Raw genomic sequence first — 14,257 nt, 5'->3', positions numbered from 1 at the left:
AGATATGACAGTAGCACTGCAGACCAGCTTCATGCAGTGCATCTTACAATAGCAGTTGCAGTCCACCTGATGGTAGACAGTTAGATACTGTCGTCATAGATTAGTAAAGATTACTCACTTCTAACAAAAAAATGTTCCCAGTTTTGAGAATTGAAATAGTTGCGTAAAAAAGTTTAGCCACGTCGCCGTGCTAAAATGTCCCTAAAATATTTAAAATAATTATTTATTTATTACGTAAATTACGCAGTATTAGTTATTTATTCGTAAATTTTCTCTAAAAATGTTTTTATTTGTTAAGAATTCAAAAAAAGAACTTACTAAAATAAGCCGTTTGTGGCTTCATTCAATTGCGAGGCGGCGAAGTATCTTTACTAATCTGTTTGTCGTATGTATAGTCCGCGCCAAACTTCTAGTCCGCTCTGAAGTTGCGCGCAGGTGTAGTCCGAGCCAATGCGGTCCAACACTACCACAAGCACATCGACCACTCCTACGTATAATATCGTAACCCACAAAATTACATTTTCGTTTTTATTGCATTAATTGCCTTTTATTCGTTTCGTTTTTATCGGTTTTTTTATTTATTTTCATAATAAATGGCGTCGAACGAAATCAAAATAAATTAAAAAAAAAAACATTTTGAAAAAAAGTGGATTTTTCTGATTTGCGAATTAAGGTATCGATATGTAACTCCATGCCATAGATTAGTCAAGATACTTGGCCGCCTTGAAATTGAGTGAAGTCACAAACGGCTTATTAGTAAGTTCTTTTTTTAATTCTTGACCAATAAAAACATTTTTAGAGAAAATTTACGAATAAACAACTTATACTGCGTAATTTACATAATAAATAAATAATTATTTCAAATATTTTAGGGACATTTTAGCACGGAGACGTGGCTAAACTTTTTACGCAACTATTTCAATTCTCAAAACTGGGTACATTTTCTTGTTAGGAGTGAGTAATCTTTACTAATCTATGCTCCACACAGAGCAGGTTCCACCTAAAGCCGATCACACGTCACTCCCGAGCACTAAGCCGCTCGCCTCATATGTAAGTCAGTACACACCCGCACACACACACACGCTGAACTGTACGCGTAAGTGTGACAGTGGTACCCAGTGGCGGACTAAAGTCGTCACAGGCCCGTGGCGGAATGCCGAGGCCCCCAGAAGTGTTAAAAGTTTCTTTATTTTACAAAATGATTGTTTTGGAGCGAAAATTTCTTTAGCGGCGTTGTGCACTTTTTGTGATGGGTAAAAAAATGTTAAACGTCAGAACACGTGCCCTGATCGAAAATTCGTAAGACAAAGCAAACTGCAGAAGTCAATGTCATCCGGTGTCAGCATAGAAAACTATGTCAATGTGTGTCCCTTTCATTTTTTAACACGCTTTTATTAGCTTGGGTTGTATGTATGTATGTATCATCCGTAATAGATAGACACTTGATTTTTTTACAGACGATGCATAATGATGGTCGCTATAACAACAAATACTAAAAATTAATAATATAAATATAGTTCAAAAAACTAAAAAACACGCTTTTATGATAAACTCAACTAAAAAGTAGAAAATAATTTTCAATCTAGGAATCAATTAAGGAACAGTAAATAGTATAATTGTGGAAAAAGTGTGGGGTGCTTTTCGAAAACTGATAAATGGAGCACCCCACGCTTTTTTCTAAATTATACTATTTACTGTTCCTTAATTGATTCCTGGATTGAAAATTATTTTTATTTGTTATATTTTATTATTCTGGTTAGGTTTCAAAGATTTCACTTCTGGAGCACTCCCGGAGTGCAACCCTTTTATTTATTTTTTGAAAATTTATTATCATGGTCAAATTTTCGAAAACCGACCAACACTGGTTCTCAGTCAGTATCGCTTCAACACATTACAGAACAAAGTATCACACAATCACGACAGATCAACTTCGGAGAAGTCTTGCAGCGGGTCTGACGTCACATCCGACTTGGAGCTCTCCTTCGAATCCAGCGCTTCCAAAACTTTCTCACTCCCATCGCGGCTCTCAAACTCACTCGAATGCACATCTAGTTCCGTGACAACAATTTTGTGTTTATGAAAATCATCAACACCCTGTATACCGTACTTTTCATCAACAATTTTCTCCACACCCTGTATATGTTCACTTTGCACAGCATCCTGTAGCTCGTGTACTTTCGACACATCCTGTACATCCGAATCATCGTCATAGTTGTCAATATCATCAAAATCCCTTTCAGTTTCAGGCGTAGATACCTCCGGCCTACATTTCGAAGGCGAGAGATTCTGCACAGCAGTTTTCGATACAGTTTTGAACAACTCATGGACATCTGTATCTGTTGAGAGCTTCAACGCGTGCTCCCAGCTAACTAATGTTTGTGTGTGTATGTGCAGCTGTCTGTCCGCTATGTCCAGTAATAGTGATTTGATCTCAGCGCGGGTTTTCGGTACCCAGTCCGCTAGCTCTGAGCGGAGGGCTTCCGATGCTTGTTCTAGCCTGAAATTTGTTTTATTTTCATTTTTATTGAAGTGGAAATATAAAGAAATACTTTAGAAAAAGTAGTGGCGTTACGGAAAAGGTTTCGCTGGTGTGTTACAGAAGGGATTAGAGTTGGTTGCGCCGGTTTTACGTTACGGAAACGGTTACACAGGTGCGTTACGGTAATGGTTACGCTTGTGCGTTACGGAAATTAGAGTTAGTCGTTACGGAAACGGTTACGCTGGGACGTTACGGAAACGGTGGCACCACCGTCACACCTGTTTCTGTTATAACAACAGTGTTAAGCGCTGCTGTGTTCTGGTTTTAAGTGTGGTAAGAGACATACTCATCCGAGGCGTTCCAGCTTAGTCCAGGCAGCGGCGCATCTGTGGCCGACCTCAGGCAGGAATCTAATCCTATCTAGGGTTGATTACAGATGTCCATACGGCATTAGCTTACCATCAGATGGAACATGCTCGTCTGCTACTCCTATATTATGTAAAAAAGTATAAACATTTCCGTAACGCCCCAGCGTAACCGTTTCCGTTACAAAATCGTTTGCAAATTCAATTTAATATAAAAGTATATAAAGTATTCATATTACCTGTTATGCAGCTCATCTGTTGCATTATTATTGGCCACGTAAGCAGCTGTAAAAAAAAAGAAAATGTTATTTTATTAAACATATTAATAGTGTATTATATTTATTTATACGCTATAAATGTGAGTATTAATTAGGTTAATAATTATTGTGGCGACTGTTGCAACTTGTCACGACATGACGCTTTTTGAATCGAAGTTATGTCAATGTGTTTTTTACTTGTATTGGTCAATATGTCTTTGTATTGTTTTTGTGTGTTAGCGTGTGTGTGTCAAGTGAGTGCGTGCGTGATTGTTAAATTTTGTGTGCGTGCTTTCTTTGTTGTATGATTGGTTTTTTGTGTATATTAATATCAGTGTCATTTATGTTTTTATGTCTGTCCGTGGATGTGTGTCTCTTTTCATGTATGGTTGGGTGATGCGGTGTTTGTGAGTCTGTTTGAGAGTGTGCGCGCAGAGTGTGCGCGCGTGTGTGTGCATATTTGTTGACTTTAGTATGTATGTTGTGCATGCGTGTGTGTATGAGTGTGCGCATATGCTTATTTGTTAACTTTAGTATGTGTTGTTATGTTTCTCTCATCTCTATATGTGTGTGTGTGTGTGTGTGTGTGTGTGTGTGTGTGTGTGTGTGTGTGTGTGTTTCCCACCCCTCTTCACTCACCATGTAAAGCATCCCTCGCCCTAATCTTCTCCCTATGCGCGGCCGCGTACGCAGCTAGCGGCGGCAGCGTGGCCCGATGCCGCAGCGGGGCTCGAACCCGGGCCTGAGCGGCTGCTGCGGCATCCGCGCCACACGCGATTGTCGCCCAGCATTATGCGACTAATCGGGTATGTGTGCGTTATGATTATGCGTCGTATTATGCGTCTTTAGGGTTGTGCGTTTGACGTTGTAAGTGTAATGTGTGCATTTGTATGTGTTTATGGTTTTTAAAGTATTTGGTTGCGTGTATTAGTGTCTGTTAAATTAATGTGTGTGTGTGTGTGTGTGTGTGTGTGTGTGTGTGTGTGTGTGTATATGTAGTTTCTCTTTCAGTCTATATATCTCTGTGTGTGTGTGAGTACATGAGCATGCGTGTATGGTTTGCGCGAGTGTGTGTGTGCGTGTGTATTTTCCAGCCTCTCTTCCCCTTCGTCCCCTGTGTTTATTATGCACACAACACTCACCATGCAGCGCATCCCTCGCCCTAATCTTCTCTCTATGAGCCGCAGCGTACGCCGCTAACGGCGGCAATGTCGCCCGATGTCTGAGCGGGGCTCGAACCCGGGCCTGCGCAGCCGCCGCGGCACCGGCTCCACACGCGGCGGCCGCGCGCGCGGTACGACCGCCCGCTTGCACCGACCACTGGTCGCACGCGCGACGCATACTGGAGGGGAATGATTGTGGAGTGTGAGGTATTTCTTTTTTTTTTTTCTTTTAATTTTTATTTGGGAAACATACAATATTCAATACACAAACTAACTTTCACATAGACATAACAAAAATCAGCAAAGTTTCCATGATGGGAAATTGTTTTACAGCGTATGTAATGGAGACGTTCCAGCTTAGTCCTCAGGGATAACGGCGCTTGTGGCCGAAATCTAATGCTATCTAGGGGTTGATTACAGTCCACACAGCAGTAGCTAACCATTAGGTGGGACATGATCGTCTGCCACTCTTATATTATAAAAAAAATATATATTTACCTGAGGCATTCCAGTTTAGTCCTCAGTAGCAACGCTTGTCGCCGTCCTAAGGTAGGAATCTAATCCTATCTGGGGTTGATTACAGTCCATACGGCAGTAGCTCACCATCAGATGGCGCATGCTCGTCTGCTACTCTTATATTATAAAAAAATATATATATTTACCCAAGGCATTCCAGTTTAGTCCTCAGTACCAATGCTTATGGCTGATCTCAGATGGGACTCATCTAATCTAGGGTTAATAACAGATGTCCATATGGCAGTAGCTTACCATCAGGTGGAGCAAGCTCGTCTGTCCCTATACCATAACTCACCCCATCAGCTCTGTGCTCAGGGAGACGGAACCCTTATACAACTTGGTGGTGAGGACACATAATGTGGTCAACTTCTGCTGCAGCGACTGCAAGTAACACATACACCAGCCCACAGCCCACACCCCAGCAGTGGGCACACAAGCCCACACTCTTAGAAGTTAGTAGAACCCTCTGTGTTACAACTCGGGCACCACCGTCACACCTGTTTCTGTTATGTAACAGCAGTGCAGCGCTGTTGTGGTGCGATTTGAAGTGTGGTAAGAGACATACTTATCCGAGGCGTTCCAGCTTAGTCCTCAGGAATAGCAACACATCAGTAACCAACCTCAGGTAGGAATCTAATCCTATCTGGGATTGACGATAGTTGTCCATATGGCAGTAGCTTACCATCAGGTGGGGCATGCTCATCTGTCCCTATATTAAAACTCACCCCATCAGCTCGGTGCTCAGGGAGACGGAACCCTTATACAACTTGGTGGTGAGGACACATAATGTGGTCAACTTCTGTTGCAACGATTACAAGTAACATGTACACCAGCCCACAGCCCCACATTCTTATAAGGTGGTAGAACCCTCTGTGTTACAAGTCGGGCACCACCATCACACCTCTTTCTGTTATAACAGCAGTGTTAAGCGCTGCTGTGTAAGTTTGAAGTGTGGTTAGAGGCATACTTATCCGAGGCGTTCCAGCTTAGTCCTCAGTAGCAATGCTTATGGCCAACCTCAAGTAAGAATCTAATCCTATCTGGAATTGATTACAGTCCATACAGCAGTAGCTTACCATCAGATGGGGCATGCTCGTCTCCTACTCTTATATTATAAAAAAAAATATATATTTACCTGAGGCATTCCAGTTTAGTCCTCAGTAGCAACGCTTGTCGCCGTCCTAAGGTAGGAATCTAATCCTATCTGGGATTGATTTCAGTCCATATGACAGTAGCTCCCCATCAGATGGCGCATGCTCGTCTGCTACTCATATATATTTAAAAAAATATATATTTACCCAAAGCATTCCAGTTTAGTCCTCAGCAGCCTAGCAATGCTTATGGCCGACATCAGGTAAGAATCTAATCCTATCTGGGGTTGATCACAGATATGATTAAACCATTAGGTGGGGCATGCTCGTCTGTCCCTATATTAAAACTCACCCCATCAGCTCGGTGCTCAGGGAGACAGAGCCCTTGTACAGCTTGGTGGTGAGGACACACAACGTAGTCAACTTCTGTTGCAGCGATTGCAAGTAGTCGGCTGCGGCTGTGAACTCTGGGTCTTTCACTCTGTAACAAATACAAGAAATGTTTATTGGACTGCGGAGGGTAATGTTTTTCGAGTGTACGTCTCATTCGGTGACACTGTATAATCCGCACCAAACAGCTAGTCCGCTCTGAAGTTGTTGCGAGCAGGTGTATTCTGTATTCAGAGCGGACTAGCAGTTTGGCGCGGACTATACAATTCAAATTGATGGATTTTAACATAAAAACATCAACAATAATTCTAAAAAAAATACTTCAGTGCAGAGGGTAATGTTTTTCGAGTGTAAGAATGTATGTCTCATTTTGTGACACTGTATAATCCGTGCCAAACTGCTAGTCTGGTCTGAAGTTGTTGCGAGCAGGTGTAGTCATACAATTTGCTATGGCGACGCGATTCATTTCTATATTCAGAGCGGACTAGCAGTTTGGCGCGGACTATACAATCCAAATTGATGGATTTTAATATAAAAAAAAACCCATAATCGATATAAAAATAAAATTATTCGACTGCGGAGAGTAATGTTTTTCGAGCGTACGTATGTATGTGTCATTCTGTTGCACACTGTACAATCGAAATTGACGGATTTTAACATAAAAACTGATATAAAAATATAAATTATTCGACTGAGGAGGGTAATGTTTTTCGAGTATATGTATTTTGAAATATATGTATGCACTCTGCAGTGGCTTGACATATTTTCTTACAAAAAAACCCATAACCGATTTAAAAATAAAATTATTCGATTGCGGAGGGTAACGTTTTCGAGCGTATGTATGTATGTCTCATTCTTTGTCACGCAATAGCACAAACGACTTGACGGATTAACATATGAGGTGTCGTTGGATTCGTATAATTTAAGCAGTTGGGCTTGTTTTTATAAAAAAAAATTGGAATCATTTGCCAGTTGGTGTGATATAAAAATTAATAAAAATGGTGATTGTACCTGGTTCCGTTGGTAATCTTAGTGTCTCCGCTGGTATATAAGGCATTGCTGAGACCCCAGAGGTTCATTGCGCTGTTTTCACTCTTGAACACCTGAAAATATAACACATTATTTTTAAATTGTGTGACATTCTTTATAACCTAACATTATGGTATCTGATGGAAAGTAGTCACCGTCGCCTATGGACATTTGCAACACCAGAGGAGTCGCCAATGCATCGCCGGCGTAAAAGAGCTCTTTTCGCATCTTTCTTGAATCTTTTCTTTAATTTTGCAATTTTAAATTAATTTTCATTCAAGATTTATTATTATTATTTTATTTGGACATTGAAATGTTTAATAATATAATTCAATTTGTGTGTGTCAATGAGTATAATAGGTTCCGCGAAACCATTCTTATTGACAATCTTATATATAAAATTCTCGTGTCACAATGTTAGTTACCGTACTCCTCCGATACGGCTTTACCGATTTTCACCAAATTTTATATGCATATTCAGTAGGTCTGACAATCGGCTACTATCTATTTTTCATACCCCTAAGTGATAAGGGTTGTTCACCCTTAACATTTTTTTAATTATATGGCAACACAACGTTTGCCGGGTCAGCTAGTAAATAAATTGAAAAGCCCCACATTATAACGCTCAGGATAATATTTTGATATTTTGCATTATAAATATACATTAGCATATTGATATATTACATCTACGACAGCAATATTAATATTTATATTGGTAATTTAATACTTGCATATTTATTCTTCGGTCAAACGGCTCTTGTTTGACCATCTTTTATATATATTATTATGTACCTTATCCAATTCTTCGTCAGGTGTTGTGAGGAAGAGCCTCAAGTCATCGCTGTGAGTTAAGATCGGATGCTTTGCTACTCGATCTGAAAGTATAATACAAATTATATTAACACCTTGAAGGTAAAACCCTCTGTGGTTCAACTCCGGCACTACCGTCACACCTGTTTCTGTTATAACAGCAGTGTTAAGCGCTGCTGTGTTCTGGTTTGAAGTGTGGTAAGGGAGACAGACTTTTCCGAGGCGTTCCAGCTTAGTCCTCAGGGGTAGCGGCGCATCTGTGGCCGACCTCAGGTAGGAATACCTAATCCTATCTAGGGTTGATTACAGATGTCCATGGGCGGCAGTAGCCACTTACCATCAGGTGGACTGCACGCTCGTCTGCTACTCATATATTATAAAAAAAAAATAAAAAAATAAAGCTTTGCTTAAAAATGGTCTGGTCTGATTTTGTGCTATTACCAAGGAATGGTAGACTCCAGTGTAGCTTGTTCCTTAACAATGCATGGCTATTGGGTTGGTGATCTCGCTCTGCAAAGTTTTTTTTTTTTTTATAATATAAGAGTAGCAGACGAGCATGCAGTCCACCTGATGGTAAGTGGCTACTGCCGCCCATGGACATGTGTAATCAACCCCAGATTGATTGGATTAGATATTCCTACCTGAGGTCGGCCACAGATGCGCCGCTACCCCTAGGACTAAGCTGGAACGCCTCGGAAAAGTCTGTCTCCCTTACCACACCCTTCAAACCGGAACACAGCAGCGCCTAACACTGCTGTTATTAGGTAGAAATAGGTGTGGCGGTGGTGCCGCCGGAGTCGAACCACAAAGGGTTCTACCACCTTCAAAACTAGTTTACCAGCCTTTTGATCAATGACTATCAGCTTCTCTATCAGTTGTAAGCATACTGGCTTGTTTGCTCCTCCTATATAAGTAGCCGACGAGCATACAATCCACCTGATGGACTTCGAGAAACAAGTTTCAGTCTTACCGAGAAAAGCGTTGAGCGCCAACGCCCTGATGGCCACGAAGGTAGCTGAGTAGCGGTCGAGCTGCTGTCTTGCCGAGTGTAGCGGGGGTAACGCCGGAGCCGCTATCAGAGGATGGGCGGCCGAGAGGCGCTTGTGGAGCAACTGGAACAAAATAACATGTGAAGTCATTCATGTGTCGATATTGCACCCTTACCATGAGTTTTTACGTTTTGACAAATATTACTGTTTTGGTATTTGGACTTGGACTTGGTGAACTTGGTGAAAACTCATGGTAAGGGTACTGACGTCAAAGGTAGACTACTGTTTTGGTATTTGTTTAGGTATTGGCCCATACAATTTCCAAGTTCTGATATAATCCGCTAGGGGCGCTGATTGAAAATTATATGGGCAAATACGTAAACAAATACCAAAACAGTCATATTTGTCAAAACGTGAAAACTCATGGTAAGGGTACTGACGTCAAAGGTAGACTCTATGTGGTTTAACTTCACACGATTATATCATTTTAATGGCAGTGTTAAGCGCTGCTGTGTTCTGGTTGGAGTGTGGTAAGGGAGTTATGCTTTGCCAAGTTGTTTCAGATTAGTCCTCAGGGGTAGCGGCGCATCCTGTGGCGGACTTTGAGGTAGGAATCTAATACTATCTGGGGTTGATTACAGATGTCCATGGGCGGCAGTAGCCACTTACCATCAGGTGGACTGCGTGCTCGTCTGCTACTCCTATATTATAAAAAAAGCAATGGAGGGCACGGCCGACAGTAGGATGGGTGACCGCTAGTGACAAAAATATATTAAAATAGCAATTGTAATCAACATTTAAATTACTAAGACGTAACTTAAGCAACGTTTGTCGAGGTCGGATGTGACATGGGTGACCGCTAGTGGCATAAACATATTAAATATCACTCTTAATCAACATTGTTGTTAAAAAATAAAATTAAAAAAAATTGTGTATTACTGTCATCTGTTTTCAAGTTGACGAATTAAGGTGTTAGGAATTTTCGTTACGGAATTTCTCGATTCGGTCGCCGCGCTCAAAGCCCGCGATATAAGCTATGCAATAGCTTAAAAAAGAAATATACAAAATTTTATGCCTGTAAGTGCAACAATAACGAACCTCTGATAGTTGGAAGAACACGTTGAACGTGTACAGTATTATAGTCCGCGCCAAACTGCTAGTCTGCTCTGAAGTTGTTGCGTGAAACTACTAACATATATTCCATAGAAGCATAAGGACTAATGCAGCTATGTACCCGGGTGCCAGGTGGGGTCCCACGCTGTTTTTAACCGACCTCAAAAAGGAGGTGGTTCTCAATTCGGCCGGTATATATATATATATATATATACCGGCCGAATTGATATAATATATATATATATATATATATATATATATATATATATATATATATATATATATTATACTATATATATATATATATATATATATATATATGTATGTACACGAATAACTCCGCCGTTACTGGACCGATTTTAATTATTATTTTTTTATTGTGTAGAGACAAGCTAGAAGTTGGTCCCACTTAAATATGCTTAGGATCCATCTATGGGTTCTGGAGAAAATGAGGGGAACTCCTCCACCCATGAAAATATATTTAATTATTCTTTTTGGATAGCTCAACTGGTAGAGCACTCGGCGCGTAACTTAAAAGCTTCTGGCTCATATTGGACACGCTGTTTGCGCCGCTATCAAAGGAAAAGTATTGAACGCCGACTTCAGAACTATGTACTAAACCAACATTTATTTGAATTATTTTTTACTTTGTAGGGACATAGAAGTCGGTTATATCTTTTTGTTAAAATTTTTCGTCCCACTAATATTGACAATTTGCTATTCGACGCGACTCGTTTCTATTATCAGAGCGAACTAACAGTGTGGCGCGGACTATACTTAAGCCCCTCTCATCATCATCATTATCATCATCAACCATTACTGTCCCACAGCTGGGCACGGGTCTCCTCTCAGAATGAGAAGGATTAGGCCATAGTCCACCACGCTGGCCAAGTGCGTATTGGTACACTTCACATACCTTTAAGATTTTTTTTTTTATAAATCTCTCAGGTATGCTGGTTTCCTCACGATGTTTTCCTTCACCGTTTAAGCAAGTGATAATTAATTTCTAATACGCACATAAATTTGAAAATCAGAGGTGCGTGCCTGGGATTTGAACCTCGGTCCCCTCGATCGACAGGCCGCGTTTCTTAACCACTAGGCTATCACTGCTTCCCACTTCGCTTCTATAAGCCCCTCTCACTTCGAGAGAATCCCTTACCCAGCAGTGGGACACTAACAGCCAAACATACCTTAAAATGGTTATACCGGCGTCGTACATATGGCGGAGTTGGCCACCGCGCACACACACACCGAACACGGTACGTCACGTACGTCTCCAGTGTGGAGAGTTGCTTCATTGGCGCGTCCACCTGTAACACATATCATTAATATGCAGAGGGTAATGTTTTTTTTAAATATAATATAGGTGTAGCAGACAGGCAGGTAAGCTACTGCCGCCCATGGACATCTGTAATCAAGCTTAGATAGGATTAGATATACCTGAGGTCGGCCACAGATGCGCCGCTACCTTAAGGACTAAGCTGGAACGCCTCGGAAAAATATGTCTCCTTACCACACTTTAAACCAGTACACAAGCATTTAACACTGCTGTTATAACAGAAATAGGTATGACGATGGTGGTCCTCATAGGTAGCGCATCAGTGGCCGGTATCTCAGCTATTAATCTTATGGAGGAATTATATGGAGTTGATTACAGATATCCATACTGCAGTAGCAACTCACTATCAGGAGGACTGCATGCTTGTTTGCTACTCCTATATTATAAAAAAAATCTTGAGGGATTTTGACGTATGAAATGTCATTGGAATGGTCTCAACTTCAGGACAAATAATAAGGCTAAATTTATTAGCAAACATATTTTTGTTTTAAATGATTCTAGTTGAATTTTTTTTATATAAATTAATCAACTTTTACTAAAAGGTTTCCAAACCCCCTTTTCCTGTTTGTAAGGTTCCATTCCACTCACCTTCACGGCGATATCCTGCCCATGTTGCATGATGAGTGGGGCCGCCTCATGCCCATCATCAGTCACGCTGGCAGCCTCCGTGTCAGTCGTGTCGGCATCCTGGAGCTCCAACACTGCTGAGCTGCTCGAACTTGCCATACCTGCTGATGGAACCAGTACTATTTACTCCACTTAGTAGCTTCACCTGCATTTGTGTATGTATTTTGAAGGTAGTAGGCTTCTTCTCCATAGCGAAATACCTTCTGAAGCGGTGGTAGTTTGTTGACTTTCAAAAAGTATTCTATATGAATCAATTTTGAATAAATGAGATTTGAATTTGAATTAGGACCCTTTGTGGTTTGACTCCAGAGGCATAGGCACATCTATTTCTGCCTAATAACAGCAGTGTTAAGCGCTGCTGTGTTCTGGTTTGAAGTGTGTGGTAAGGGAGGCATACTAGCTTAGTCTACATGGATAATGGTGCATATCTGATCAACCTCAAGTAGGAATATCTAATCCTATCTGGGTTTGATTACAGATATCTATGGAAGGCAGTAACCACTTACCATCAGGTGGACTGAATGCTCGTCTGCTACTCCTATATTATAAAAAAAAAAGGATCTAATGAATCTTCGAACTCAATTTCTACGCAGTTTAATGTAAGTTTAAATATAGGAGTAGATTGAAGTTGATGGAAGCGGCTACTGAGTTAGAGCCTGTTTCATATGGAATTGGTTGCAAATGACAATATGTGGCAGACTTTATCAGATTAAATTACATGCTCGTTTGTTTTAGCAGTCTATCATAGACCCTAATGTCTCACCTGTACTCAACCGTGTTGGTCACAATTGTTTAAAGAAAGTCTGAACAAAAGAAAAATAAGTTGAAGGTGGTAGAACCCTTTGTGGTTAGACTCCGGCGGCACCACCACCACACCTATTTCTGCCTAATAAAAGCAGTGTTAGGCGCTGCTGTGTTCCAGTTTGAAGGGTGTAGTAAGGGAGACAGACTTTTCTGAGGCGTTCCAGCTTAGTCCTCAGGGGTAGCGGCGCATCTGTGGCTGACCTCAAGTAGGAATACCTCTGGGGCTAATCTGGGGTTAATTATAGTCCATGGGCGGCAGAAGCCACTTACCATCAGGTGGACTGCATGCTCGTCTGCTACTCCCATTTAATAAAAAATAAATAAAAAGAAGTATGGTACTCTTCAATCTGCCTATAACATCAACCTATAAACAGGTTGATTAAATAATTAACAATAAAAATTTGCAAATACATCAAGATTTAGATATTCATCAGCACATTTTAATAACATTCTAACTTTAAAATAATTAAATCCTTTCTTATCACAAAAGGGGCGTTGATAATGACTCACCAATTATGAAGAATATACTACCTCTCTTTAGATAAGCATTTGTTTATGTGACGGCACTTTTGTTTCACACTTTAATATTATTCCATTTATTTATTAAAAATAAGTTATTCTCAAAAACTTAGAATAAACATTTTAGTCAAATACGCGGCCATAGTTCCAAATTGAAATCGTAAATTTAAAAATCGAACACGCCGAACCGCGCAAAATAGGAAAGCGAAACTTTCGCCACCCCAAATTGGATCAATATTTCATGCTCCAAATATACACAATGCACATATCTATCGATAATTTGTATTGACGTAGACAGTAATTAAAACTAACGTGCCATATTTACCTTGTTCGATATAATCACTGTAATTCAATTATTAATTTGTAAATAATTTTATCAAATATGATTCGCTTTAGGCTTCTTTCAAATGTCAGAGTGACAGCACCAGCAGAATGTATGTACATGACAATAGTGATTTTAACTATAATAAAACCGGATCTGATTCACACTATTACCGGTTTTTTAAGTACCGATGTTATTTTCAGTTTATTATAATATTGAGATTTCAATGTTTATAACAATTATTATTATTCTTCGAAATTGTAATAAGTCTGGAAAATAATGATATGCGTGAATAGATTTCATTATTATTTTTTCAGGACTAGAAGTATTTTAGTTCCCAAAATTTATTGATTTATTATTCGCACGTTATGATAATTAAATTTAACAATTACTTGCTCCATCCATTTTAATGGCTTATAAATAAACTAAAATGTTAATTACTAT

At 40.1% G+C, this 14,257-nt stretch overlaps 1 protein-coding gene across 1 annotated transcript; it reads right to left on the bottom strand.

The window, feature by feature from the left end:
- Positions 1-662: 662 nt before the first annotated feature.
- On the bottom strand, positions 663-13,916 carry LOC140752797 (sorting nexin-7). Its single transcript, XM_073087148.1, has 10 exons — positions 13,817-13,916; positions 12,130-12,272; positions 11,393-11,512; positions 9,071-9,212; positions 8,083-8,165; positions 7,273-7,364; positions 6,224-6,352; positions 4,244-4,443; positions 3,084-3,129; positions 663-2,497 (listed from the first exon to the last, which is right to left on the bottom strand). The coding sequence occupies exons 2-10, from the start codon at positions 12,265-12,267 to the stop codon at positions 1,915-1,917; spliced, it is 1,533 nt and encodes a 510-aa protein (XP_072943249.1). The 5' UTR covers positions 12,268-12,272; positions 13,817-13,916; the 3' UTR covers positions 663-1,914.
- Between the last annotated feature and the right edge of the window lie 341 nt (positions 13,917-14,257).

The sequence above is a fragment of the Epargyreus clarus genome, unplaced genomic scaffold (genome assembly GCF_041222505.1).
Source record: "Epargyreus clarus isolate Ecla_fem2 unplaced genomic scaffold, WU_Ecla_fem_2.2 ptg000025l, whole genome shotgun sequence".
NCBI lineage: Eukaryota > Metazoa > Arthropoda > Insecta > Lepidoptera > Hesperiidae > Epargyreus > Epargyreus clarus.
The sequence above is the reverse complement of the archived record's forward strand: the minus strand, read 5'-3'. Positions and strand labels throughout refer to the sequence as shown.

Coding starts and splice junctions, on each gene's coding strand:
- LOC140752797 (XM_073087148.1), bottom strand. CDS start 12,267: ATGGCAAGTTCGAGCAGCTCAGCAGTGTTGGAGCTCCAGGATGCCGAC. Junction 11,513..12,129: donor GGCAGGATATCGCCGTGAAG/GTGAGTGGAATG, acceptor TATGTGTTACAG/GTGGACGCGCCAATGAAGCA. Junction 6,353..7,272: donor AAGATTACCAACGGAACCAG/GTACAATCACCA, acceptor TATTTGTTACAG/AGTGAAAGACCCAGAGTTCA.